This window comes from Cariama cristata, unplaced genomic scaffold, assembly GCF_000690535.1.
Source record: "Cariama cristata isolate BGI_N322 unplaced genomic scaffold, ASM69053v1 scaffold16972, whole genome shotgun sequence".
In the NCBI taxonomy this organism is placed as follows: Eukaryota; Metazoa; Chordata; class Aves; order Cariamiformes; family Cariamidae; genus Cariama; species Cariama cristata.
The window spans coordinates 19,806-46,751 of NW_009605686.1; the positions used below are offsets into that span (position 1 = coordinate 19,806).

The window sequence follows — 26,946 nt, forward strand, 5'->3', positions numbered from 1 at the left end:
TAGGTATTCCCCTTTGGGCATTGCTTGCCTCATCTGTGGAAAAATCATTGCAATCAAGGACTTAGAAGTGGTTGCTAGACAACTTGGCATGTACATGGTTACTGTGATTGTGGGTCTTGTCATCCATGGAGGGATCTTCCTGCCTCTGCTCTACTTTGTGATAACAAGGAAAAGCCCATTTTCATTCCTTGCTGGGATTTTCCAGGCATGGATCACAGCACTAGGCACAGCTTCCAGGTACAGTTGAGAAATAACAGCTTGCTTTTTTTTTTTTTTTAGCAGATTATTAGCTGCTGTTTAGAGATAATAGATCTGTTATTCTGACCTTCACTGCAAAATCATTTTATGCCATTGAATAAAAACTATTTTTCATCCAGCCATGTTGAAGTAAATAAAAATAACCACACACCCTCAGGATTTTTTTATAGAGAGGTTGTACAGCCACCTGCAGAGAGTTGGGAGACCCACTTTCTGTTTCTTTTCTGGCATTGGCCAAATGACTTGTTCAAATTGTGTTACTGCTATGCTTGTTTCCTCAACTAAGAAACAGTGATAATTCCATCTATTTTGAAAGCATGTTAAGACCAGTCTCATTGCATTGGGAGAAAAAAAAAAACAGTGCTAGATTTCAAGAAAGAAATGAAGCAGCCTCTCATTTTATTCTTTCATCCATTTTGTCAGAGTGAGGGGACTTCATTGAAGAGCTGAGCATTTTAGACTTGTTGCTAATGCACAGAACAGACTCAACAAACTACGTAGGCAGCTCAGCTCTCAACAATAAATTGATGCTTTGCATTGGGGCAGTCAGTAGATCTTGTGCTGAAAATATTTTTCAGCTGAATACCGTATTTTAAAGAGGGACTTGTATTTCTGAAGAAAAAGAACCTTATCTGACTGGGTTTCAATGTGTGTCAGTGAACTACATTTTCTATTCTATTTTTGTATCGATAAGATGTAGGAATATCTTTGCTAGCAGGCAAAATGATCCTGGAAGTGACTTGAAAACTGACTAGTAACTGTTGGTTAATAACTTACCAGGTATTTTCTACTGTTTGCTATAAATATAACTGCTAGAGTAACTTACAAGAGAATATACTACATTGCTTTTAGAAAGTATGAATTCTCTCTGATTTGGCTAAACCCACAGAATATTAAGCATTTGATTACCTGTGATTAAAAACATGGTAAAATAAATCATAATTACAAATATATTTGTAAAGATACTAGAACACAAATGATTGGTACCATGTATCTGGCTTATCGACATCTGTTAAAAAAATCACCTCTGTGAACAAAGAATGGTCCGGTCATTTGAGCACAAGGTGGGGATCTAGAAGCTCGTATCTTCTGGCTCACGTTTCCATAGATGTGGGACAAGAGGAGTCATTCAGGAAGTGACTCAGGTGTCTGCCAATCCAGAAGGATTTGGGTTTTCCATAGGCCCTGTGTGAGATAGGTCAGCCTCATGTGCTTGTCCCAGATAACCTAGAATGTTGATTATGACACTACAATTTTATAGTTAGGTATCTCAATCTTCCTTAATCTCCCTCTTCCATGGTTTAATGATCTGTAAAACGGAAAGATTACGTTTTTTGTGTTCAATAGCATCTCTATGGTAGTGGATGAATGAATGAGTTGGAAAGACCCTGAAGTTGCAAGGCACTAGCAACAATATGCTGCGAGTATTTATCTGAGAAAATTTGGTGAGTCTAGTCCTTTACTCTTCTATGAGCAAATTAGTGTTTTTGTAGGGGCAATGACACCCGAATTAGTGGGATACAATAGTGAAGACCTTTGAGAAATTCTACCAATTCAGCTGAAGAAAAGCAAATAAACCACAACAGATGTGCTCCAGCTGCTTCTGTATGAAACACCAATTAAAAGGAATTTCCTCAGATCAGCTTTCTTTTCAGCACAGCTTCTCAGGCAACAACCAACTTAATTTAGTAGTGGACTTGACCTCAGAGAGAACACAGAAAAATAAGGCACCAAAACATGATCCTGTGTTGTGTTTCATGCTTGTTGCAGCAAGTCCTTTGCCTGAGGCAGACACACCTGCTAGGGAAGGGAGGAAGTAGAAGACATTTGCATCTACAGGGAAAAAGAGTATGTTCTGTTTTCAGCAGTATTTTTTGATGAAGGTGTTTTCTTTTGAGCAAGTGAACGTAATAGCCTGAACCATTCTCACAAAGGCGAGACACTGTGGATCTGTGCAAGGAGCTGTTCCCCTCTTCCAGCCATCTTTCACATCTTTTCCTGTCCTCCAACTGTGTTTCATGGCCTTTCCTATCCTCCAGTGTCTGGGAACAACATGGGTTGTATCTTTTTGCCTGGCTTTTTCATTCCTTAATGCAACACTGATTTCCCCATTCAGAGCAAATTCACAATCAACTAAATTTAGGATTTGTCCCTATGCTCATCGTTCTGTCCATCAGAAAACATCTGGAACTTGTCTTTTTGAGCAAAATGCAAGCAGTAATTCATATATGAGTCTGAAAAATTTATCTACACTCTCTCAAGCTGTCATCCCTACTTGAAGTCATGTTCATGTCCTACCCTCAGTCCCATCTCCAGCTAAATGTAGATGTAATTTAAAAATTGACTGAAAAAGGCTTGAATCACAGCAGAAAGTGGAGGTAGAAAATGTGAACAATGATAGCAGAATTTCTGACTTTGCTCCCTTATGTGTATATATTATATTGTCATTATGTCTTCTCTACTTTTTTGCTTTCTCTCCTTCAGTGCTGGAACATTACCTGTCACATTCCGGTGTCTTGAAGAAAATCTAGGCATTGATAAGCGCGTAACAAGGTTCGTTCTTCCTGTTGGAGCAACTATTAACATGGATGGAACTGCCCTTTATGAAGCTGTGGCTGCCATCTTCATAGCACAGATGAACGGAATTGAGCTGGATGGAGGCCAGATAGTTACTGTGAGGTCAGTTCAAAATACTTGGAGGCTTTGTTTCTACAAACTGTAAAATGTGAAGTTGGGGTTTGGGTTGGATGTTTTCTCAGTAGTTGCAGGACTCACTGTGAAATCCATGGATTTCTAACAATGACATGGAAGGGAATGTCATATACATAGGTCCTGGTTCTCTGGTGACATGAGTTTTCTATCGTTTGCAGCCTCAGTGCACGCTGGTGGTGTTTTACACAGTTTTGCAGTTGACAATGCAATGTGTAATACAGCATTCTCTGTCCAAAGCAATCCCTTTTTAGTATAGAGGGACATTACAAGTGATATATGGGGCATTAACTTTCTATAATGTATCTGTTTATATACATTGGAAGAAAAAATTGTACGTAAAACATGTATCCATGTATTTATGTTTGCCTGTACTTTTTCTGTGACTCTGGTGAACAGCAAACGAGATGGACTGAGAATAGCCCAGCCTGAGGGTGAGATTGCCTGCGGTATGGTCTGGATACTCCCAGACTTTTTATCTCTAACCCAGCAATTATTAGCTCTAGTCTTTTCATATCAAATTGTCATATCTAGGACTAAGCTGAGTAACTGGAAGGACAAAGGAAAGTACCCGTTAAAAACGGGTAGGAGTGATTGAAGACCGTTTACTATAATGGAGTTTAAAGACCTATTAGGTAGGGTGACTAATAAAAAAAAAAGGCAAAGTTATGACTGCTGCAGCTAAAGTTAGTTTACAATGGAGAACTTGATGAAGACACCAGGCCTAACATTTTGAATAGTTAAAATGGAAACCACAAGTGAAGGCTGCCAAGTTTGCCTTCTTCCTGTAGTTTTCACCCACTCATGTTTCTTTTATTAAACTCTTTTAACACTAAAGAAACGCCTGCAAAGGGATGTCTAATTCTATGTTTCTTGCCCAACTATACTTGTTCCACATTTTCCATTTTTTACTTCCTGCCCCACCCTCTGAAATAGTAAAGCCAGGGTTTGTAAAAGTTTCAGGCCTGCTTCTAATGAAGGCAGATACTAGACCTGCATGATGCATATTTGTTGCTAAGACTGAAAACAGTCGTTTCAGAGATGCTATGTATTAAACTAAATTGAGACCAGGGAAATTCAAGTCAGGAATGAGTTGTTCTCCAAGAGATTTGGTAGGCTTGAACCCGAGTTACTGTTCTTCTGCTCCTCTGAGGGACTGACCCCTTAGCTCTTCCTGATCTCACCATTTCAAGGCTGATGTAGCCAGCTTTGTGACTCACATTTACTAAGCAGGTGGTAACTTTGGGGTATCTGTAAGAAAACCATTGGTTCTCCTCATCATGCAGTATGGCATTTTTGCTACAACAATATGACAAGAATTGTATCTTGAGGTGGCAATACAAATGAATGAAAGGTTATTAGATTTTGTCTGTCAAATCCAATTTGTGATACTGAGAATATACAAATGACCCAGATATAAAGTCCCGAAGACTGAATTAGCCCTTGACCAGCCCTAGTTACTTCATATTGGTCATGTAGATCCTTTTATTTCCTGTCCTCTTTGGGAGAGGGTGATCTTGGAAATGGTAGCTAAGCCAAATTCTGCTTAGACCTGAACAGTGCTAGCTTCATTTCCCTCCAGGCCTGTAAGCGCTGCTGTGGGAAGATTGGCAGGAGCATTTCCTCACAGAGCTTGGAAGCAATCCCATACCAGTTCAGGCTGGAAGTGCCTAAGGAGTTGGCACCGCGCGCAGAGCCTGATGGCAGAGGAGAGCATCCTGCCTGCATACTGGCTAGACCTATCTGCGTGTTTAGTAGGCCAGGTTGCACTCTAACCCTGACACCTGACAAACACACTGCAACCTGGATTGTCTGGGTCAGACCCAGCCATCTGCCAGCTCTAAATCAGGCTAATATCCTCCCAGATTAGTTCTGTGGCTAATGCTCAAGGATTCCCCCCCCAGAGATCTTTTTCCCCTACTTCTGTGTTGGAAGCACTTTCAGATTTGTTTGGTACACCCACTAAAGTACAACTCTGTTACTCATCTCTGTGTTTAGAAATGACAGACATAAGGTTTTTTCTCCTTTTTCCTTCTTCCTTTTTCCTTTCCCTCCCTCTCCCTCTCTTTCTTTCCCATTTTTCTCTCCTTGGCTTGTTCTCTGACAAATTTATTTTCTATTCTTCATAGGATTGCCCAACAATGTTGATATTTGTTATGGTCTGTGTTGTATTTTTAGAAACATTTGGAGCACAGACATCCACTCTACTGGTCTTCATCAAAAAAATAAGAAAGGCAAAACCAAAGACAGGTTTGGATTTATGAAACAAATGAGACGAATTTTGCTTTTTCATCTAGGGTGATTTATATCTAGGCTTGGTACACCACTGGCTTGTACTGTGGGAGTTTTGGATACCAAGACTTTTACTCCTCTGTACTTAATAATAACCACTTTCTCTCAGCCATTGCCTCACAATTCAGTCTTCCAGTACCATAAATAAACAGAAATGAACCACTCTGAAAATTCAACCTGTAGCCACCAAACTTCAGCAAGTCTGGATGATCAAAACTCAGGATTCAACACCCTGAATGTGTTGGTAGAGCGCAGAAAACACCACCAGGCCAAAAATTTGAATGTTATAACCAACTTACAGAATTTAAAACTCTCAGACAACTCTTACAACTCTCACAACTCTCAGAACAAACTCTATGGATCTGGCCTCTCCTAATAAATATTTCTGGAGAAACACAAGTGTGAAAACTATGGCCTGAGCTTACCATGATTTATCCTATAGTCATTAGTTTTCTGCGAAGAACTCGTTAAAAATAAGACCCTCCTAATAATCACATGAGTATGTAATGAGAGTATATGTTCCTCTTCCTGCTACCCGCATTTGTTTTTTGTTTTTGCAGTTTGACTGCCACCCTTGCAAGTGTTGGAGCTGCCAGCATTCCCAGCGCAGGACTCGTCACTATGCTTCTGATCCTTACTGCAGTGGGTCTCCCTACCCAGGACATCAGTTTGCTTGTTGCTGTTGACTGGCTTTTGTAAGTTGTGCTGACTCCTCTGCTGAGTGCAGAAAAAGTAGTGAAGTAATGCTCGTCGGTAGTGCTTTTCAGCTGTTGATCTTAAAGAACTATAAGACTGTCCTCTACAGATGAAGCAAAGGAGGAAATAGGCTATTTGATGAAGTAGGAGACGCTGAAAGCAGCTTCTCAGCTGGCACAAATTCTTATAGAGCTACTGAAGTCAGTTTCTATGATCTACAGATCTCCCTGTAAGACCATTCGGCTCACGTTGATGATACATTTTCTTCTTCCTAATGATTCCTCGCCATCACAGACATAGCTTAAGAGCAGTTTTTTGATCTTCGCTTTCATACCTCTGTCTCTTATCATTCTGGTCTAAAATTAAGGATGAGTACTGAAAATGCAGGTTCCATCAGGATGTTGTCAGCAAGTTACAGGGTGATTTGGCCATTTGTAGCATCAAATGTTTTACGCTCATAGTAGGAAAAGTTATTTCTTTTTGTACATAAGAAAGTAAAATACTTTTAAGAAAGAAACTGTTCTAGAGCAGGATATAAACCAAAATCAAATAAGAAAGCAAACTGAAAGAGAGAAGGTCGTTGCCTAGTTTGACTTTACTGGCAAATCCCTCAAACTGGAAAGACTGACTTTCATTTTCAAAGACTTGAGATCAAAGTCCTTCAGTGCCATTGCTGGTCCTCCGACAAGCTAACCCACAGATAGTTTTCCAAGGCTTTTATTCTTCAACATTTGAATACAGAGGCTGTAAATATAGACAGAGTGTATGCCAAGCCACATCCTTTCTCATGTTGTCATTTGAAAATGTGAGTATCGTTCTGTGCCCTGCGCAGAGCTGACAGGGACTCAGTGGCCCTCTGAGTTCTATTGGCCTGTAGAGGCTTTTGTATTGTCCTCTTCTGCTGCAGAACTGTATGTTCTGGTCAACAGCCACCTCTCCCCTATTATTCTTTTACGTAGTAAAAGATGTATGTTTCTGTTGGGCTGTGGTGCTCAGAAGGGGAGATGTAAGTACTACTCCGTACTATTTGTGCGTTTCCTCCTACACTAGCAGTCTCAGCTGCCCGTTTGTGGTAGCTTTCAGTCCCAGACACACTGCTTAAATTATGCAAGAAGGAATAGCAGAGTTGAGAATGTGAAGATAAAATAGAAAAATAATTTTCTGTCATTGCCTTTTGGTTTATCGAGAAGAATTCAAGAACTTGGTCAATCCTCAGACACGTATTTTGAATCTACTGCTATACTCAATCTGTTATTACCTATCTTGTCACTAAGAGTTGTGAAGAATAGCGTGCAGCTCTGATTTCTGCTTCAGGGAAAAATGAAAGAGGAATTTACAGCTTGGGAAGGCAAAGGGCAAAGATGACTTACGTATTTTATACATAACTGAATATCATGATACCATGACTCAGAATAGTGAAATGAAGCAGGGTTCAACAACCAGAGTACAGCTGGCATAGGGAAAAATGTGATATTCTGTGGGTTTATTATATTTATGAGGTCATGGTTGAAAACAGGAAAGTGGCATAGGAATCTGCAGCTGGGTGGAGGAGAGCAAAAAGGAGGTTCATACTCATTTCAAATATATATTTTTGCTGGCTCTCAAAGTAAGGCAAATAGGTAGGTTTCTGCAGCTGGTAGGAGGATGTGCAAAAGGAGCCTGCGATTTGTTTGGTTTTTTTAGGGAAATGTCATTTAAAAATATTCCTGTGGATGGAGAAGCTCTGCCCACACTAGCAAACCTCAGAGCTGTAAGTTTACCAGCAGTTCTGATCCACTGGAAGGTGTTGCATTTCAGGCTCGGCTTCAGCAGCATTGTAACCGCTGGCTCATCCAACCCTGCTTAGGAAATAAAAATGTCTGTACTGTGGAGCTGTAGCGGTGATGAGTGTAAGTATAGGAAGGATAGTACTTCTGAAAGAAATATTTCAAGGTATCTTTCGAAAATAAATGGAAGGCAAAAGAACCTTTCAGCGCAAATGGTTGGGTTTGGATCCTTCTGGCCTAACAATCAGCAGTGCAATTGCAGCGTGATTCAGAATTGAAAGGTAGAGGGAAAAGAGATAAAAAAGGAGATGAAAAGCTCTGTGTCATGGCACTAGTGCTGCGAAGTTAAGACAATATTTGTTGGTGGAAGTGTTGTGCTAATTAACATATGTTCAACAGCTAATAGCTTTATTTTCCATCTTCCAGTGGTTGTGTTGTGGTAGCCACAATGATCTAATGAGATATGGAAAATGACACTGCTGATATTGCTGATGTTAAGAAAAGGCAGATAAGCCAACTTTTGAGCAAGCAGACAAAGCAGACCTAAAGAATGTCTGAAACAAAAGGTCATAAAAAGATATTTTCTTTACTTACAAACATTGTCTTCTTCCATTTCTTTGGATCGTCAAATAATGTTACAGCAATATTTCTAACAGAATATAGACGAGAAAGTTAATAAATTATTTAAGACCCAATTCCACCCACTTTTCTGGAACCAGTGTGTAAATGCAACCGGCCATGTAGAAATACTTGGAATAGTTCTTTTATGACTTCAATTCCAGATAATGAAAGCTTTTAAAAAATGTCCTACTCTATGAGCTTTTCAATATTTCTGACGAAGGAAAATATCGGAGTGTCAAATGATTTTACAACATTACCGTAATCTGAAACTGTGATCTTACCAAAACCAGTTTTGCATGATTTGGTCATGGTGTAACACAAAGCTGACTTTTGATTGTCCTTAAACTTGACACTCTCTCCCTCAAATCGGAGCCAAAAGTTTTCTGTATCAATTTCTTCTCAAGCCTCTCCAATATCTAGAGATCAGGTTGCTCAACCTTTCCCCCTCCCATGCATGCATACACAGTGTGAGGTCTTTCACCAGGCAAGTTTCCCAAGATTTCACAACTCTCAGTTTCTCAGTTTAAAACTAAATACAACACAGCAGTGACATTTAATAGGACAGTAATTATATGCCAACAGCTGGAATAAAACCAGCTTCTTTTGCTCTAGCCAGGAGCTGGCAATATTCCAGATGTGAGACTGGCAACCTTAGCAAATATCCTAGCACAACCTCAAATACAGTCGTATTTTGCAGTGAAGAGAGAGGAATTGGAGAAAATGGGCTTGGACGGCTGATCCAGTGTTTAAACCGTCTTTCAGTAACTCAGAAAAAGACTGCTTGAATTCTGACTCTGTTCCTTGGCTTAGATCTAAATTCAGAATATTCAGACCCAGTTGACATCTGGATGTTATAAACAGGGCCTTATATAAATTGAATTAAACTATAGAAAACAGGATCTCTTTCCTATAATGACAAAGAAGTAAAGCAAGTTAAACATGTTACCTGGTCTTTCACTTAGCAGGTGTGCTAAGATTTTAATCTCTTTTCTAAAATCTAGTAGGGTTGATACACCGGGTTTTCAAGCTTTCAGGGAACAGGAGTACCTTTTTTGCATACTTGCATGCTATATATGTACTATGACATTAATAAGAAGGGGCCTTAATTTGGTTCTTCTCATTTCTATTCCTTTAATCTACATTGCCAAGCTTCCAGTTCTTCTGCTTTATGCCAGTTTGAGGAAAACAGGCATTAACTCATATCAGATTTAAAGAACTACTTCCCAATTATTCCAAAGCCCATGCTTACCAGATGTTGAGTTGGCTTTTGAGAGAGAACTTTGACTTTCAGTCCCATCATTCCTCTCAGAAGCTGTTGTGGACTATGCAGAAGTAGCCGTGTTGGGGCAAGTCATTTACTAGACTGCAACTTTCCTACATTGATTTAGTTTACACCATCCCAGCATAGCTGTAATTAATTGGTTGTTTTTAACAAAAGAGTAAATACGGTCGTCTTTGTTCTTCTTAGGGTGTTCTTTGGCCTCCAAGAGGTCAGCAGCACTTTACTGTTGGTTCCTGACAGCCGAGACTTTGTCTTTTCTGTTGTAAGAAACTTCCTTGTTTAGTTCGGTTCACGCCATATAGCATGTTCTGCAGCAGTGGGCCATTTGTATCGCTGAATCTCTTGGCCAGTAGTACAGGCCTGTGGGATGGAGCATCTCCTCAAATGACCCTTTCAGAATTTGAATTGTGCCTCAATTATATTTATGTATTCTCTCCAACTTGTTTTTTTGGCATCCTATACTATGCCTCCATTGTCTGGCATCAGTGAATCTTTTCAATATTTAATAGCGCTCATATGAAAAAAATTAAGCAGGTGTTCTTTTTGTGGAGATATATTGCCAGGTTCAATATATTTGATGGTCTTAATGAAAAATTACACTTGGAAAGTCATACTTTCCTATTCTGCCACTCTGACCAGGTTTAGAACACTCTTCACAGGCATGAGATGAGAACCGTATAAAGCATTTCATTTGTATGAGGCAAAACTGAAAGGATGTTTTCCTCTTATGAGTTGTTGGGTTGGGGTTTTTTTTGGGGGAGGGAGGATTACTGGAGTTTTGTATTCCTTCTGGGTGTTATTTTGATGACAAAAAAATAAAAATGAACTGCTTCAGCTAAGATATTACACCACAAACTCCATGATAATGTAGAGAGGGAGAGGAGGAACTTGAAAGAACATATAGTTCCACAGCTGGGAAAGGCAGATTTACAAATATTTAGGGAAAAAATATTTAAAAGGGCTCAGAAGTTTGTATGGCCATGAATAGGCATGTGTAGCGAATGTTTATCAGTTTGCAGTTTATATGTTTAGGGTTTTTTTCTTAGTATTCTACAGGAAAAGGAGATGCCACATAAATCTAATAGCAGAAATACTAGAAAGGGTGTTTTCATGTCATGGGAAATATGGTCTTACATACTGGCTTTTCTGTCAGTTGGCAAATGTCCACACTGTTCAACCTGCCCGTTTTTGTAAGTGAGTCTTTGTGGATATACCTCTGAGCAGTAATCGGTGTAATCGCTTCTCTGACATATGTGACAAAGCTAGACTCAGTTGCCGCAGTAGCTTTAAATTGCAACCCTCAATCAGAAGGTTTTTAGGAGTCTTGTGTTTAGTTCAGATATGAAGAGGCAAATTAGATTGTGAATGATTTCAACAGGTGTAATACAGCCTACCTGCAGCAGGAAAGACAGCAGGAGCCCATAGCCCTGCAGCGCTCTGTAAGACCATCTCCTATTTTTGCAGAATTTTGGGTGGGTGTGGGGCAGAATTCTGAAATCAGGGAAAATCCACGGCCGTAAGTTCACTGCTGACAAATAGAGCCACACTCCAAAAACAAGGCAGGAGAAAGCTGACATGTCTGCCCAATGGCATCCTGTCCAGAAAGTGCCAACGAACACGTTTCTTTGTAATGAAGCACGTGAGCCTCTGTTGGCACTTTCCTACAACAAGGGGCACTTGTTACTGAAATGCTGTCACAGGCTCATCATTTTGTGGGCCATGGCCTATATTTGGTTGGCTAGTATGCCGAGCTCTGGCATACAGTACTGTGAGTGGGCATGCTGCCACACTAACAGATGACCGTCTGTAAAGATGGTGCCAGGAGAGGAGCTTCGATGGCCTGAGCCTTGTGGAGGTATTTCAGGCATTTTTTTCCCCATAGTTTACTCACTGACAATAAAGGGAGAGGCCATTTGTTAATCCTTCCCAGAAATGAGAACGCTTCGTCAGATCCAAAATCCTTTTCTCTGGCTGCGTTCAGAGCTCGGTGCTCTGATAAATTCAGATTAAACAAAGGGCAATGATGTGAGCCTGGCACCCTGACATTGAAACCTCCAGCTCTAGAAGCAGGCACTGGGGAGATCTCAGTCAAGCACAGCTCTGCAGTTTGGCCATGTCTCTAGTGCAAGTTCTTTGCCAAAATCCACAAGTATGAGCAGCTGGCACATGGGAGTTTGCACATCCTCCCTGTCTGAACAAGTCCCCTGGGAAAGCAAGCTTTTTCAATTTCATTTGAAAGTTCCCATCGTTCTGTTCTAAAGATGCCTTAAACTTCCGGAAATAAATGCAGTATCTGTAACATTAACAGGGCTGCCATGCCCTACTTTTTCTTCCTCTCATGCCATTCAGCCTCTGCCTTTTGCTTCTTTTGTAGGGACCGGATGAGAACGTCGGTCAATGTAGTGGGGGATTCTTTTGGTGCTGGCATTGTCTACCACCTTTCCAAGGCAGAACTTGACACCATTGATTCCCATCATAAAGGACATGAAGACATTGAAATGACCAAGACTCAGTCAATCTATGACGACATGAAAAATCATAGGGAAAACAACTCAAACCAATGTGTTTTTGCAGCTCACAACTCAGTCATAGTAGATGAGTGCAAGGTACCTTTCACATTTATGGATATTGAGACATGTATATAGCACTGCATGCTTTATTTTATCTTATTTTTTAACCTGCATGTATTTTTCAAATCATTCTGCAAATAACAATGTGACAACAAGGTCCATGAACCCCAGACATTTTGAATGAATTTGAGCAGTTCAAAAGATGTTTTTTTTGCACTCTTGTTAAAAGTTGTCATTTGAGGGGAAAAAATCATGTACATTGTTTACATATCAAAAGGCAAGATGCAGCGTATTATGGAATATGCCAAGACGCAGAGAATATGGCATTACCTTCTATGGACATTTATTTAGTTTTCTATGGCAACAGAGAACTTAATTGCCAACCCAAATGAAGGATAGCTGCAATTCAGATACAGCTGTTGTCATTTGCTGACTGCCTTCCATGATATGCTGTTCAAAGATGGACATGTTGAATGCACTTTAGCATCAGAATGCTCCTGCACTCTTACAGCATGCTTACGCTTTGCTTCCGTCATCGTTCCTGAGTTATTGACACAAACATCATATTCTCTCTCTAATCCTTGCTGTAACTAACATGGATTATTGATAGCGATAATTATGTCTTGATCAGAGCAAAGTGAGCTTGAGAAACTCTGCCAGTTGAATGAGAAAACAGTTGGGGAGGTTAGTGGTCAAAGGTTTAGTAAACACCCACCACTAGGATGAGGCAGCTTAAAATCAAGGGAGAGTTTTTGAAAAGGAGGAGAAAAGGAGTGAAACAAGCTGGAACTTTTCATTTTATAGTTTGTTGGGGTTTTTTTAATCTATTAATACTCTGATCTGATCCTGTGCACTGTCTTTGACACAGTGAATTTGCCAGTGAGCCTACTTGGACATTTATCCAAACAGATAATGTCAAGCCAAACCTGAATTTCCAGGGGAAAAATTAATACTGAATTCAGGAAAGAAAAAAACTTTCATCTTATCCCCAATTTTTCCCTGAATCTTCCAAGTTTTTAATAAAACAATATTTTAAAATGTTTTATTCCGGTATGGCTCTCCTCTTCCTCTTCTGACCCACTCTTTTTCCATAAGAAAGATTGAGGAAGAAAATCTTTGAAGTGGAAAGAGAATACATGCTTACACAAAATTAAAAATTGTCATTAATGTATATTTCTCAAAAAAGGAAAATACACAGAAGAGATAAAAATATGAAGGAAAAAAGAAACTCCCTGAAAAGAAAGATCTCATTTGGTAAAACATTTTTTTCCTTAAAAACAAGCACGCACATGCATACCTGCACACGTTTTTTGGTTAACTTCTTTTGGAACTTTTGGAAAACTGTTTCTCAGTGAAATAGATTATGCTCATTTCAGTGGGTTTGAGACAAATTCAGCTACCATGTATCAGTCTGAATCAGGTTCATGGATCTGAATCCTGATAATTTTATCTCCTTCCAGTCTCTCAGATTTGCACAGGGATCCAAGTCAAGCTAGAAAGTAGTAGCCCGTTAATGCAATATTTGCTGCACTTTCTTTTCTCCTGCAGTTTCTTTTATCGTTTCCCTCAGTTGAGGCATTAGCTTACCTCAGAAATATGGATTAATGGTGCGGTATGTCATTCTAAGCACACCCTTTAATTAAAATTTGGGACCAGTGGTTTATAAGCTAGAAATATTTGTCCTTTTTTCATTGTTTTAGGTTTGCTCTGCTTGCGATCCCATTTTGCACTTTTAAACTCACAAAAAGAGCCAGGTTTTAGTGGATTGCACACAAGACTGACTTTGAGCTGGTTCCTTGTCTTGTCCGTGTGTCTGTTTGCAAGCTACCAAAAGGATGTGATGTTACAGTCTACATTATAAGCTATGAATATATGCTGACATTTGCAAAGCATTTGGATCATGTTGAAGTGGTCTACAGCTCCCAAGTGGTAGAGTAGCAAAAGCAAGAGAGTGTAGGATTTGGGGCTTCTAAACAGCCAGCTCTTAAATCTGAAGAGATTTCTCTTCATACTATCAAATGCACTGGTGGGTTGAAAAGCTTGCTGCAGCTCTGGTCAGAATTTGGAAAAGCTAATCTACTAGCATATCCTTTCTATTTACTTTCTGTAATATATTCCATGTATAAAGCTAGTAGTTTTTAATTTTGCATGGTCAATGTATATTTTTAATAAGTAGTTTATGTTTACATGGGGGTAGAGTTGTTGTTATTGCACGATATTTTTGTATTTTTTTATTATCCTATTTCACATGACTCTATGTGATTTTCATTTCTGAATAAGCTGTTCACTCCTGTATTTGCATGTTTCCCCCTTTTAATTATCTAAGAAAAACCTTGACTTTGTTTCAAAAATCAGTGCATTTTGTCATGTTTCCATGTCCCAATGCTTCCATGCATCTCATTTATCCAGCATGGGGAATTTCATCTCTGTCTTTAAGTTTTCATTTGAAGCTGAGGATGTTAACTGACAAGGTAAGTTAGGAAAGAATGAGCCGTCCATTTAGAGTTAAATTAAAGGTTCTCTCACAATTATAAAGATCTAGATCACTTTTGTAAAGTTAAATTGACATTTTCCTTTTTTAAATTTTTTAAATCATTTGGCTGGAGCTATCTTTCTTGAAGCATGGGCTTATTTATAGTAATTTCTTGGATGCAACGATCTGGCCAGTGTTCACTGTGAGTTGGTAGGCCTTCTACCGTACTTAAAAACTAAAAATTTTAGCACAGCTGTTACAGGCAAGAGTGATGTTTTGCTGTACTTTGTGTGAGACATTGTGTGAAACATAGCATTACTATGAATATTTGGTCTGACTATAGTCACATTGTTAGAAATAGTGATATGATGAACAATACTTTCACAGCGTATCTTTTCCTCCATTTCTTTAAAGGTGGTGTAATTGTAGGTGAGTTTGTATAGATACACATCTATGGTTATTCTGGCCTTGCATATTTTTCATGTCCTTGCATCAGCTATTCTGCTTTGCTAAGGAATTCCACTGAAAAAAATATGACGTTCTACATTAAAAAAAACAGCAATCTGTTTTTGAAAAAATCCAGAGAAATCTATAGGACATAGACAGGAGTAGAATCTGAAATATTTTTTTTAAAAAAAGAAGACTACAGGAAAGGTTAAGAAAATATGGAACTTTTTTCCTACTGCTAGTGTTTTCTAGTCAGTAAAATAAATGAACAGGAGTCTCACTATTTGGGAGTGTTGTGAATTCCAAATAAATACATTTTCCATATGTAATAAGATATGGTGTATGTAATTCCTGTAAATATCATGATCTTCCATATAAAACTCATGACTTTTCTTGTCAAAGTGCCTTGGCCTTTAAGGTGGTTGTTGATGATAATTGCTTGCAGGTAACACTGGCAACCAATGGCAAATCTGCAGACTTCAGTGTTGTTGAAGAAGAGCCTTGGAAACGTGAGAACTAAGGGAAGAGATTCCTAGCTCCATCTTTAATAAGCCCTGAAGCTATCTTCTGGCAAAAGATATCGCGATTAAAGAAGATTTCTCTTTTTTCTATTTAACATCTGCAGTTTCTGCTTACTTAATTTCTTAACTGAAACTTAGCAAAGATCTCATCAAGTCATTGTAGTGTCTTTGCCAAGCAATGATCCATAACCATCTGTCTCCCTTGTGTTACTGTTTGGATGATGCAGCTGGAGAATACTCCATGCAGTGCAATGTGCTCTCACCCACCTCCCCTTTCATTCAAGACACAGAGAATGTAAATCCTGCAAAATGGGAAGATCAAAGTGCCAGTACGGTTCACTACTGGACTCAGGGTCACAAATACAAGAGAAACATAACACCATGTAAACCTTCAAGTGTTCTGGTGACTCTTGTGGCATACCTGATCTATTTAGCACTGTATGGCTAAAATATCTTTTGAAAATGTCCATAAAGATTTCTATTTGTTTTAATAATAACAAGCACTGTATTTTTGTGCCTAGTTGTACTTTAAACTGAACTTAGATCCAGGGGCAAGATTAAAGTATAGAAGTCAATAAATCATCCCAGACATTTTGTTAGATCAGTACAACTAATACGTAGCATCAAGAAAAGACATTAGATTTGTACGTGTGTGTGATGTGTTTTTATCCTCTGTCCCAGGGCAGGCACAGCCTTTGTTTTATGATGGGGCTGTGCTGCTTTGTGACCACAATGCACCATATAATACAAGGCAGTATTATTGCAGAGGTGGTAGTTCCTTCACGAAATCTAAGCCTGGTGTACAAAACACAGAATACCATGGGCTCAGTTATGCCAGTCTTCATCAAAGTAGGTAGCACCTTACTGTTCACCCTGCTCCACTGGTGGCAGAGGGATTCCTCACATGGATGGGACTACTCCAGTAAGGTTCTACTAAGATTGATCATAGATGTCATGATTGAGTACTTGGTAATGAGCTATAAACAGATTCTGAATCCATTACTCTAAGAAACTGAGAGGTTTTGAATGTGATCATCGGTAGCATTTGATATGAAGTGAAACCCATCTTTTAAATATATGTCATTTTTCAGAGAATGGCTAAATCCTGAATTCATTGCTAAGCCAAATTCCGTATAAGGTTAACAGAATTTGGCCGGGGTTAGGACTGAATGAAGAATAAACCAGAATTTCAGGATTTAGACCAGTGCATTGAATATACATATCTCCCTCTCTTTTGCAGAGTAACAACTCATATAACTCTCTTATGTCAGAGAAATGTTTCTTAGAGCACACGGCATCTGAATTAACGAGATGGTGTTTTGTCAACATAGCTGACTCATCCTGTCAGAAGAAATTACAGTCACAATAATCACCTTGTGAAGTGTTTTTAAAGGTGCTTGTTAATACTTAGCGATTTTAAGACACTGGTGAATGCCATTATACTATTAGCAATGTTCTGTAGCAAAGCTGAGCCACATGGCCTTGGGAGGCTCTACCCGCAGAACAAGCTTTGTGCAATTTTGGGGGGAGCTCTCAGAGGTTCTCAGAATGAATCAGAATATGAGCATACATTGAACTTAAAAATGGCAGAAAACAGAGTTGAAACATTTATGGAAACAGACCATTCAGTGTCTCTGCTCGGACCTGTCATGGGTTTAAACAGGAATAATGTCTTTAACTGTAGAGTGGTATTCGGCTCTGCAGAAGCTAGTAAAATATAAATATAATCTGCTTTTGCTCATCTGCATTCATAGAAATATCTCCGAAAATGCACACGGTCTTGAGCCAGCCAAGGCTACTTGCATGATTAATGATGCGCAAGATCAAGTCCATTATCAGAGTATCCCTCATTTAAGCAGTTGTTGTCATGGAATATTTTTCTTGCCATTGTATTTTTGTCCTCACTTGCATGCCATGGCGACAGTCCTAAGCAAAATGGCCTATATAATTTATCAAATACTGAACCACTGTGAATTCTGTAGGCCTCTAACATGTATTAGAGGTGGAGACCTTTTCTGGAGGCCTCCTGAAGCATCTTAAGGATTTTTTTTTTGGTGAGGGATGGAATTGTAGGGTATTCAGAGAAGTGGTAGGCAAGTTGTCTTCTCTTTTCTTCAGTCATTGGTATTACCATTTCCAGAGTTAAGCTATAGCTAGCTGCTGCTTCTCCCAGTTTGCATTTGAAGATAATTTTACCACTGGGTTACGGGTCAGAAATGTGTCTGAGACAGTACGTAGGTACGCTAAAATGTTCCTTACTCTGAGGGTGCTGGCGCACATCAAGTGAAATTTGCTGTGACTTGAGTGGTAGTTATATCCAAGAATAACACGGAGTGCTCACCCCGGTTTATATCCAGCATTCTTGAGCTGTTTCATGGCACAGCTCACCCTTTAATAGGTGACTTTCCATCTTCTTCACTGTAGCAGTTTCTCAGGAGCGGCCACACCAATTGCTTGCCATGAAAGTAGCTTTAGAAAACTGGTCCACCATTTGAGCTGTCATTTGAGACTGTTTAGCAGTTGGAAACAAAAAGCAACATGTGACTAGGCAGCTCCACAAAATTACATATTGAGAAACACTTAGAATATGCTTACACTTACCCACTTGGGATGTATTGTCCTTTGAAGAGTGGTTTTTTGGATGCAGACTAGGGGAGGAAGGAATGAGATGCTAGAGAAACCCCACCCGCATAAGGGAGGATAAATTTGGGTCTTTTGATAGGACTAGAATAGCAGACTGTGATTTTAAAATAGTAATTCTGTAGATACAGTAACTCAGGGACATTTACAAAAATAATTAAGATGGTATTTCTCTATTTAAATGTGGATGTGGGGGTTGGAGAAATGTTGGTTTTGGCATACTCCTCTGCTTTTCGCCTGACTGAATATTTAATGTAGTGTTACTCCAGCGCAGCACTGTATTTAACCATCAAGAAGCTTTCCATTTCTCTGGGAAAATGTAACTCACTCTTGGCTTGCATTTCTTGATTTGCTCATTCCACATGAGGCTGGGTTGCTACTTAACTAAATAAACAGAAAATAACCCTGGGACTGGCCACTTCAGCTAATACAAGGTTCACGTTTCAGCAGGCAGCGCTGGTTATCGGCCAGTCTCTTTTTAGTTTCACTGGGAGTGTTGATGCGTTAATTTGCGTTGGGCAAATCTTTTGTATTTGTTGGCAGTGCTGGGGTGGCAAAGTTAAAGGAAAAGCACAGTGGAAAGTGATTTGTTTTCTGTGTAGTTCCTAAACAAATTAACGTTTTTTTGTACATTCATCTAGTTTGCTGCTCTGTAAGTTTCCCCCACCCTTGTCTGTGCAACTGTGATATCCTTTGCCCTTTGGATCGCTGACGGCACACTGGCACATGGAAAAGTCTAGGCCAGGCAAAGACTCCATTAATTGCATGCCTAACTAAGTACATGCTCATGCATTTGCTTTATGCATTTAGTGCTGAGGCTAGGTCGGCATTCTCTTAATATCTGTTCATTGAAACTAAAGTACACTGTCCGTTAAAACGACAGAAGAGGTGGAGCACTTTGCTACCGAATTTGTTTCTTCATTGCTTCCCTAAGAAGAAAAAGGCTGCGCCAGCATTGTAAGAAACATGCATGAGTCTTATACACGAAGGTGCTTCGAATAGGTAGGGGATAAGCCGTTTGAACCATATTATGGGATGTGCTCCTTCCATTTGAATCGGTGAGAAATTCAGTATGTCTTTGAAAAACTGTGTTTGCTGTATTAAAACCTGTGCCTGCAATGGCGTGACTACATGAAAGCCCTACTGAATTCTGTGGGAGTCACAGGCTTCCGGGAAAGGTCAAGTCCCTTCCTGTCTCCGTTAAGTTATAAGACATTTCACAATCCCATCCTAGGGAATAGTCTGTCTGCTATTTATAATGATGTTGATTCTCACATTCAAAAGATTTCTGCCAAGATACTTCTTTTTTTGCCTAGTTGTTTCTATGCTACAAGTCCAGCAATGAATTTAAAACTCAGCACAAAAAATAAGGATCGCTACCATTATGTTTTTTTCCATTTCTTCCTTGAGATACAACTGATCTCCATTTCTTTCTCAAAACACATGGAATTCCAAACTTTCTGCTGCTTTAAAACGTACGAGTCATACAGATTTCTGATTTGTTTTCCATCACTCCCAGGGTCATTAGTTTTCCGGCAGCAGATACTCAGAAGAGCAGACTGTTCATCTGAGACGCTGAAACAACAGTGTCTGAACAAATTTATTCTGGCAACTGCCTGGATTTTCTTTACTTCCTCGCCTTCACTTGTGTTGTTGCAGCCTTGTTGTAGCAACACAGCAGCAATCGCACAAATCCCCCAAACCATAAGCAGTATTAAACCTCACCTCTGACATTCATTTCTGTAATTAGCTTTAAAAGGACTCTGAGCTTTAGTACCAGGCTCAGAAGAATCCTTTTTTGGAGATGTAAAGGTATAACTGTTTCTCATTTCATTGAGTTCCTTTGTCTATTTTTATTGCTGCATTTGAATTAATTTACAGAAGGATAAATAAGGGCACTTTATAAAAATGTACTGTAATATTATTCTGTTATGAGCCAGAAGACTATCCTTGATTTTATTACTGTGACTTCTAAGGCCACGATTAAGATATTTTTCATATTAGTTATTATGATAGGTGTATAGTCCATTGGGGCAATTCACCGCGGCTATAATTCACCATGTAAGACTATGTAGAAGCTCCTGTTCCCAGCAGAAAGCACTCTCGGGAAGATGAATTATTTTCTTCTCTCCAATCATATTGATGACTTTGAAGGAAAAATATTTACCCATTTTCCTTTGTCTGAATAATGATATATAAAGTCTAGCTTCAAGTACTGCAAAAAAAAAAAAAAAAAAGGCACGGCAATACTGAAGTGTCAAAGAAGGCGGTCCAGCTGTAAACAAATTGCTCACCTTCACCATGTTATTTTTGAAAGCGTTATGTTCTTGCTCACAGTTTACCTGAAGCAATGTATTTAGTGCATGTTCCTTCCAAAGTCCTTGATCTTCCTTCTCACATAGGCACCAAGGCTGTGTCTCTCCGTGGTCCTCAGACAAAGCCACAGACTCTGCAGTTCTGCACCCCTCAGGCAGGACTCCCAGTAAAGCCCCCAGTTTTTTCTACCCCCAGTGCCTGGGTACAGACTGTACAATGCGTGCCTCCCTCCGTTTTAACTCCTGAGCATGTTTGATGTTAAATTGAAATCTGCTGCTATGAATGAGTCAAACTGCTGCTGATGCCCAGGTGCTGGTAATTCTTTCACTAGTCTGAGTGGGCTGCCTGGCACAAGGCTCTGCGGAACCATCCCTCCCATGTGCCCACCATCCCAGAGACATCTTCCCCTGCTCGGGGGAAACCCGGTGACTTCCCGCTACCGGGTTGATACAAATCCTAACGGATAAGGTGGTTGTACAGTTGCAACTATGAGTCTTATGAAAAACCCAGGCTGCAAACATTGAAAAAAACCCTAGAGCGTATGAGCGAGCCACTGAGTAGGTGTCTACTAGCCCAGGATGGAGATCACCAGCAGGCTAATGCAGGATTTGGGGAGGCAAGAAAACATGTGAGATTTCTCACTTCACCCAACCTTTGAGCCCCTTTTACTTCTAACTAGATTCTGCTGCAGAGCCAATGCTGATCACTGCCTGAGTGTCCAATCCTTCTAGTCCGATTTTTCAAAATTCAGGAGTCCTGCAATTGTTTTTAATGATGCTCTGTGACGCACACCATTACACAGAGGGAAACTGTCATAGGCAGCATCACGCAACCTGGATTGTCTGGTACCTGTATATTGCTTTGTACATAAATAGTGTAGTTTGCAGGGATTTTTGTATCATTCCTTTCTATTTTTTTTCTACAGTTTTTCAGAGACTGTATGCAAACTGTGTTTACAAATTGATTTTGCAGTCAGTATTGTAGATTATAAGCATTTCCATTTTTGGTGTTTTGTATGGGCATGTGAGTTCTTGTGTACTACAGGTTGTCCTTCCTTCTTAAAGACAATTGCATACGCTTCCATCCAACATATCCTGCTCCTTTCTTAAATATATCCCATTTCCTATGATCTGATGTGAACTCTAGCTTGTAGAATGCATGAGAAAAAGCTGCACATGTATTTATATTGTTAAATATTATATGCTCAATACTGATTCACTTATTAATACAGGTTTTAGGGGTTTGTACTTGTTCTCTGGAAACTACAGTGTAGACTGAACTAAATTACCTAGTATCTGTAATTTACAGACACAGTAATATTTTCTTATAATGTTTTCTATATGACCGTATAAGGTAGGGGGGATAATCATTTAAAGGTGATCTGTACCTTAGAACAAAACCAGTTTTCTTATAACATTTAGGATCAATTAAATATTTTTGTGTTGTGTTTAGGGCTGAATTATAAACAAAGCACAAAATGCAAGAAGCAAATAGGAATTTCAAGATGTCCTTAAATGCTGCAGTTCGTTATGGAACAATGCTATAATAATCTGAACAATCTTCTAGATTGACTGTCTTGGGCAATTGTCCCTCATTTTCGTCATTTTTCCTGGTGTTACCTTTGCCAAATCCTACAGTTCTTTCTTAGGATCTGATTGTGTATAATTGACTGACTCAGAATACAGTTTATAGAAAACTGGAGATCTGGGTAGGCAAAAAATATGTTATCAGGTACCCAGTCCATCTTGCTACAATACAGCATAAACGAGTTCAGCCTGTGGAAGGAGTTCACGATTTGGCCACCTACCTTTGCCTGCTTGAAAAGGGACCAACAGAACCACCATGGGACCAATGTAATTGGGTAACACCCGTACAAATACCTCCTGCTTTCTTATGTGTTTTAAAGAGAACAACCACTATATTTTTTGACCAGGAGAAGTGAAAGTTTCTTCTCTATTATGGTCATCTGTTCCCGTTAGGCAAATACCTGTTGGCACTAAGGCCGTGGCTATAATAATTTCTATTTAATTAACAAGGAACTGTTTTTAGAGGAATAAAAATAAATTAATATAAATATTCACAACAATTCTATCACAAAAAATGCTTTATGGCCTACTAGCTCTTTGTGATTCAAAACAAAAGAGAACGTTGAATAGCAAGTACTGCTGTCCCAGTGTGACTGATACTGGGTATCTCTTCGACTCTTCAGAAATCTATTCTGCTGAGGTTTTGGAGACTAAATTTCTAGTAGATATAGATGTAGGAAGTGTGTTGGTATACTCTTGTATTTTAATCTCTTTCTTATATTTTAAATCAGGTGTACCAGGTATTATCTTAATAGGAACCACAGGTAGAATAGTGCTGAGTTACTAATAACTGTAAAACCTTACTGATACCAGTTTTGGCATTTTGTTGAAGCACGATGTCCAGTGCCTCTCTGCACTTAATGTAGGTGATGTAGCTATCAACATGTAATTTCAGTGAAATGGTGTATCCAGTATGTGTAGCAGTGCTTTAATTTAATTTAATTGGTTTCTGTGTACTAAGCCATAGTAGGAAATTAGACTGTCCTTTAAAATTTTGTTCTGCTTTCTGTTTTTCATTTGTATCTGGGTTTGTTTCCTTTTGGCCATTCAACTGATTAGATTCCACAGCTTAGTAACTAGTTTATCTGCCTACTATGAAGTATCCTGTTCTGATAACATTCATAATCATGTCTGCAGCCAACCTATTGTAAATATGCTATTTTTAGCTTTCAGCTATCTAACCAGTGTGGTATGTGTTAGTACCTGCATGTGTGTAGTTCTCCGGCAGTGAGTGAAAGCATAGGTTTGCTGCCTTGCGAATGCAGTTGTTATGACATTAAGAATTAATGTTCACCTAGAATGATTCGTTTCGGTTTTGTTTTCTTCTTGTTCGCTTGAAATGTTGGGACTCTTTCTCACCAGGAGTTTAGTAAGTCACCACTGAAATTGGCGTAATGAGTAAGGTGAAATCCATCTATCTGCATTCCCGCCGGATGCCCTGGCTGCTTTTCACTCTTTGTGCACCGTGCGTCATTCAGCCCTTGGTCACGTCAGGGCATCGCAGGATCCCTCTGAGTCACTTCCAGGTCCTCCTTGACCGCAGACGCCAGCAAAGCGCGTGCAGTCGCAGACTGTGACGGGGCAAGGTTGCCGGCAGCGAGGGGCTGCTGCATCTCTCCAGAGGCGTCAAAGCAAGAACATTTGCTTCATCCCCTTGACGGGAACGGTCTCTGAGAAAGGTGAATACACTCATGGGCAAAGGTGCACTGTTTCTTTTGCTGTTAAAAAAGGGTATGAATAGTTATTGGAAATTAAATGCAAAGCTAAATGCTCTCAGGCTACTCTGGCTGTTGTTCAGGCCTGTTATTTAGAACAAGGACATCTGATCACAAAAGTGGCATACGAACTATATAGTCAGTGACAGAAGTCTTCTGAAATCAGGGCTGCAGTTCAGATCTGTGAGAAAATAAGATCTTTCTGGGACAAATCCCGAAGGTGGTTCTGAAAGAGCTTGGGACAGCAAGAGGGAACTGGTTCGTTCCTAGATACCCTGGGCCTGGATCTCATAAACATCATCACCCCCTGGACGTGGAAAGAGATCAAAACCAGGCCCCAAAGCACAGGTAGTATCCTGCTTGGTGAGTCCCATTACGATGTTTCAGTATGAATTGCACACTACAGTACTGTGCACTGCCTATTTGTCATCCCTTGCCCCCGCTTAAAAGTGACCAGGCACGAGCTGGAATGTTTTGAGATGTTTCATGTAAAAAAGATAAAAAGGAAGAGGGATAAAGTTTATCTTTTCCTTACACTGAAAAAGTTGCCTAGATTTTGAAATGACATACTGTACAGTATCTATAGCACAGTTAGTTTAAAAACTAATGAATGCAGATGATAAAATTTCTCCCAACTCTGGGCTCTGTTCTTGTATATTGTAGTTGGAATGCCTCGTAGACAGTCTATTTTTATAGTCCAGATCCTTTCCTCCTTACAATGATCAGTAGTCATTTGCTTTTAATGCTTTCTTACAGTGTGAGGTGATTTCTGTAACTTTCCTGTATAAAAAAACCTAGACATTCTTTCTATACTGGAAATAATCGTGAATATAATATTTCACTAAGTGTTGTACCTCTTATGTACATACCATCAATAAATGTTGATTGATAATTTTCATGGCTTATATCTGTGAGTTTTAATGTCAGCCTGGGTTCAATATGAGAATGTTTTGGGTAGGAGTTTAGATAAAGCAATCTGATGGGAGAGGCTGCCTGTTCTGAAAAGTGATCGCAGGGTAGGAGATGGACCTGACTTTGCCAAAGCGTTCGAAATCTCACCCCTCACTGTATGCTCCGAATATTCCAGCATACCGGCTGCAACTGAACTTGTTTACCACAAAGGCCAGGGTGCACTAACTACAGTTCTTGACAATGAAGTCTAGAGAAGGGGGAAGAGGTGTTAGAAGGGTAGGAGGATACAATGCAATGGCTGCAGTTGCTTTAGAAACCTACTTCCCTCCCCTGCCTGCTAGAAAATTAATCTCTTCCTCATAACCTTTCTAAAAAAATAAATAAAGCCTCTAGCTGAACCCCTGGAGTGCTTTGTAAAGAAATCAACTCTATTTAATACATGAATTAAGAGATGCTCATGGAGTGAACCATGGCCCAGAGGACTGGGTGTTGCTAAGTATGGAGAGAAAGCTCTGACGTTTATGCTCAGAGCAGCACACGTTACAGAAATAGTGTCACTACCGTTGTGTGACCAGACACATAACCGAAACCCAGGTTTGTGAGGTTTAACAGTCTGCACAACCCTGAGCTTCCTTCTTACTAATTTAACCGAGGCCAGCATCCACTCGAGGAGTTTCCAGAGAAAATCCAGGCCCGGCAGGAAGTGGCTTTGGCAGCGCTTCAGCTGGCCATTTGCCCTCTGAGTCAGTAACGGACCAAGTCCTAATGCGGCACTAGGAGATCTTTGGGCAAAAGATAAACCTGAGGCCCCGCCTATCTGCTGCCGTTTCTGTACCATGTTGCCGCTTTCTACCAGAGGCAGAAATGTCCTGATCTGGCCTCATAAACAAGCTTTGTTAATAAATGCACGCTGCCGACATAAAATTCCCCACTGAAGTTTGTTGCGCTCAGGATTCCCCGTCACTCGCATACTTGATGTGCACTGTGCATGTTCAAATTCCTTCCATAAAAGGTGGTTATTTTGTTGCACACCATGCTAAAAAGTTTGAAATGAAAAGCTCAACACTGTGACCCGTGTTGGTTGCGTTTTCCAAACCAATGTTGCTGCGAGAACAACCTAAAAAACCCAACCCGTGCAGGAGCCAATTCTGCAATTATGGGAAGTTGTCCCTTTTGAAAACACGTACCCCAAAGGCTGATCCTCTGAGCCTTTGCAAGCCCCTTGTGTGCCCCTCCTTCTCCATGTCCTCAGCCTTGGAGAAAAAGATTATTTCAGGAGTGTCTTTGTATGTGTCCCTCTCTACAGGAACGCATCTGCTCTAAGGTGCTATGAAAGGCAGTGAGTCACGAATCATTGACCCATATTAAGAGAGATTTCTACATCGCCTTTCAGGCATGAAAGAAAAACCGAGAGAACACTTCGGGGCTGCCAAACTTTAAACAGTCTTCTCCTTTGTGTTAGATACTACATGTAAACAGCACAAGGATACGAAAGAAGCAGGTGGCCCCAACTTACAGTGCTTTGGGAGGAAAACAACATTAAAAATGACACTCACTTGGGCTAGCAAGAGTTCTTTGTGGCAAGCGCTTCCACTGCTAGAAAGTACCAATACCCCAACCGGGTTTGGTGCCGTGGTGCCGCTGAAGCCCCCCCCCAGCCACGCAGGGCTCTGTGTGGGCACGTGAAGCTGAGGTGGCTTCAGAGCCTCGGCGGGCGACCGTCTGCTGTCTCACGTGGACAGCACACAGCCAGGATGCTCCTCTGGTACAGCAGGCACAGGAAGGAAACGAGATCGCACGCAAGATAAGGTCTTGCGGTCGTGGCAGCGTTAGCAAGGCAGGCAGGTTCTGCGGCGATAAGCAAAACGGGTCTGCGCAGACAGATAAATTACAAAGCTGGCTGCTGCCCACCGAAACTCACAGGGACGGGATCTGGAGGAACGAGGCCTCGCACTGTTTATGGTGCTTCTGTAGTACAAGGTCGAGTATTTAGAAAAGCAGCCTAGGGTCTGTCTTTCACAGTGTTGTGCTATTCATTCTCATTCATGACTGAACTAAAAAGATGTTTGTTTTTCCCGCAGTCGTTTGTAAGACTGATCTACTTCCATTTGGCTCTTTTTTTTTTTTTACTGGGGCACCTGA

The 26,946-nt window shown here is 40.1% G+C and overlaps 1 protein-coding gene across 1 annotated transcript in view; it reads left to right on the forward strand.

Annotated features, from left to right (window-relative positions):
* The window catches only part of SLC1A2 (solute carrier family 1 (glial high affinity glutamate transporter), member 2), a 28,482-nt gene extending 12,848 nt beyond the window's left edge, over positions 1-15,634 (forward strand). The window contains exons 6-10 of the mRNA XM_009696078.1: positions 4-237; positions 2,743-2,937; positions 5,820-5,954; positions 11,999-12,230; positions 15,560-15,634. Coding sequence (XP_009694380.1) covers positions 4-237; positions 2,743-2,937; positions 5,820-5,954; positions 11,999-12,230; positions 15,560-15,634 — 871 coding nt within the window. The remainder of the gene's footprint in view (positions 1-3; positions 238-2,742; positions 2,938-5,819; positions 5,955-11,998; positions 12,231-15,559) is intronic.
* The last annotated feature ends 11,312 nt before the right edge of the window (positions 15,635-26,946 follow it).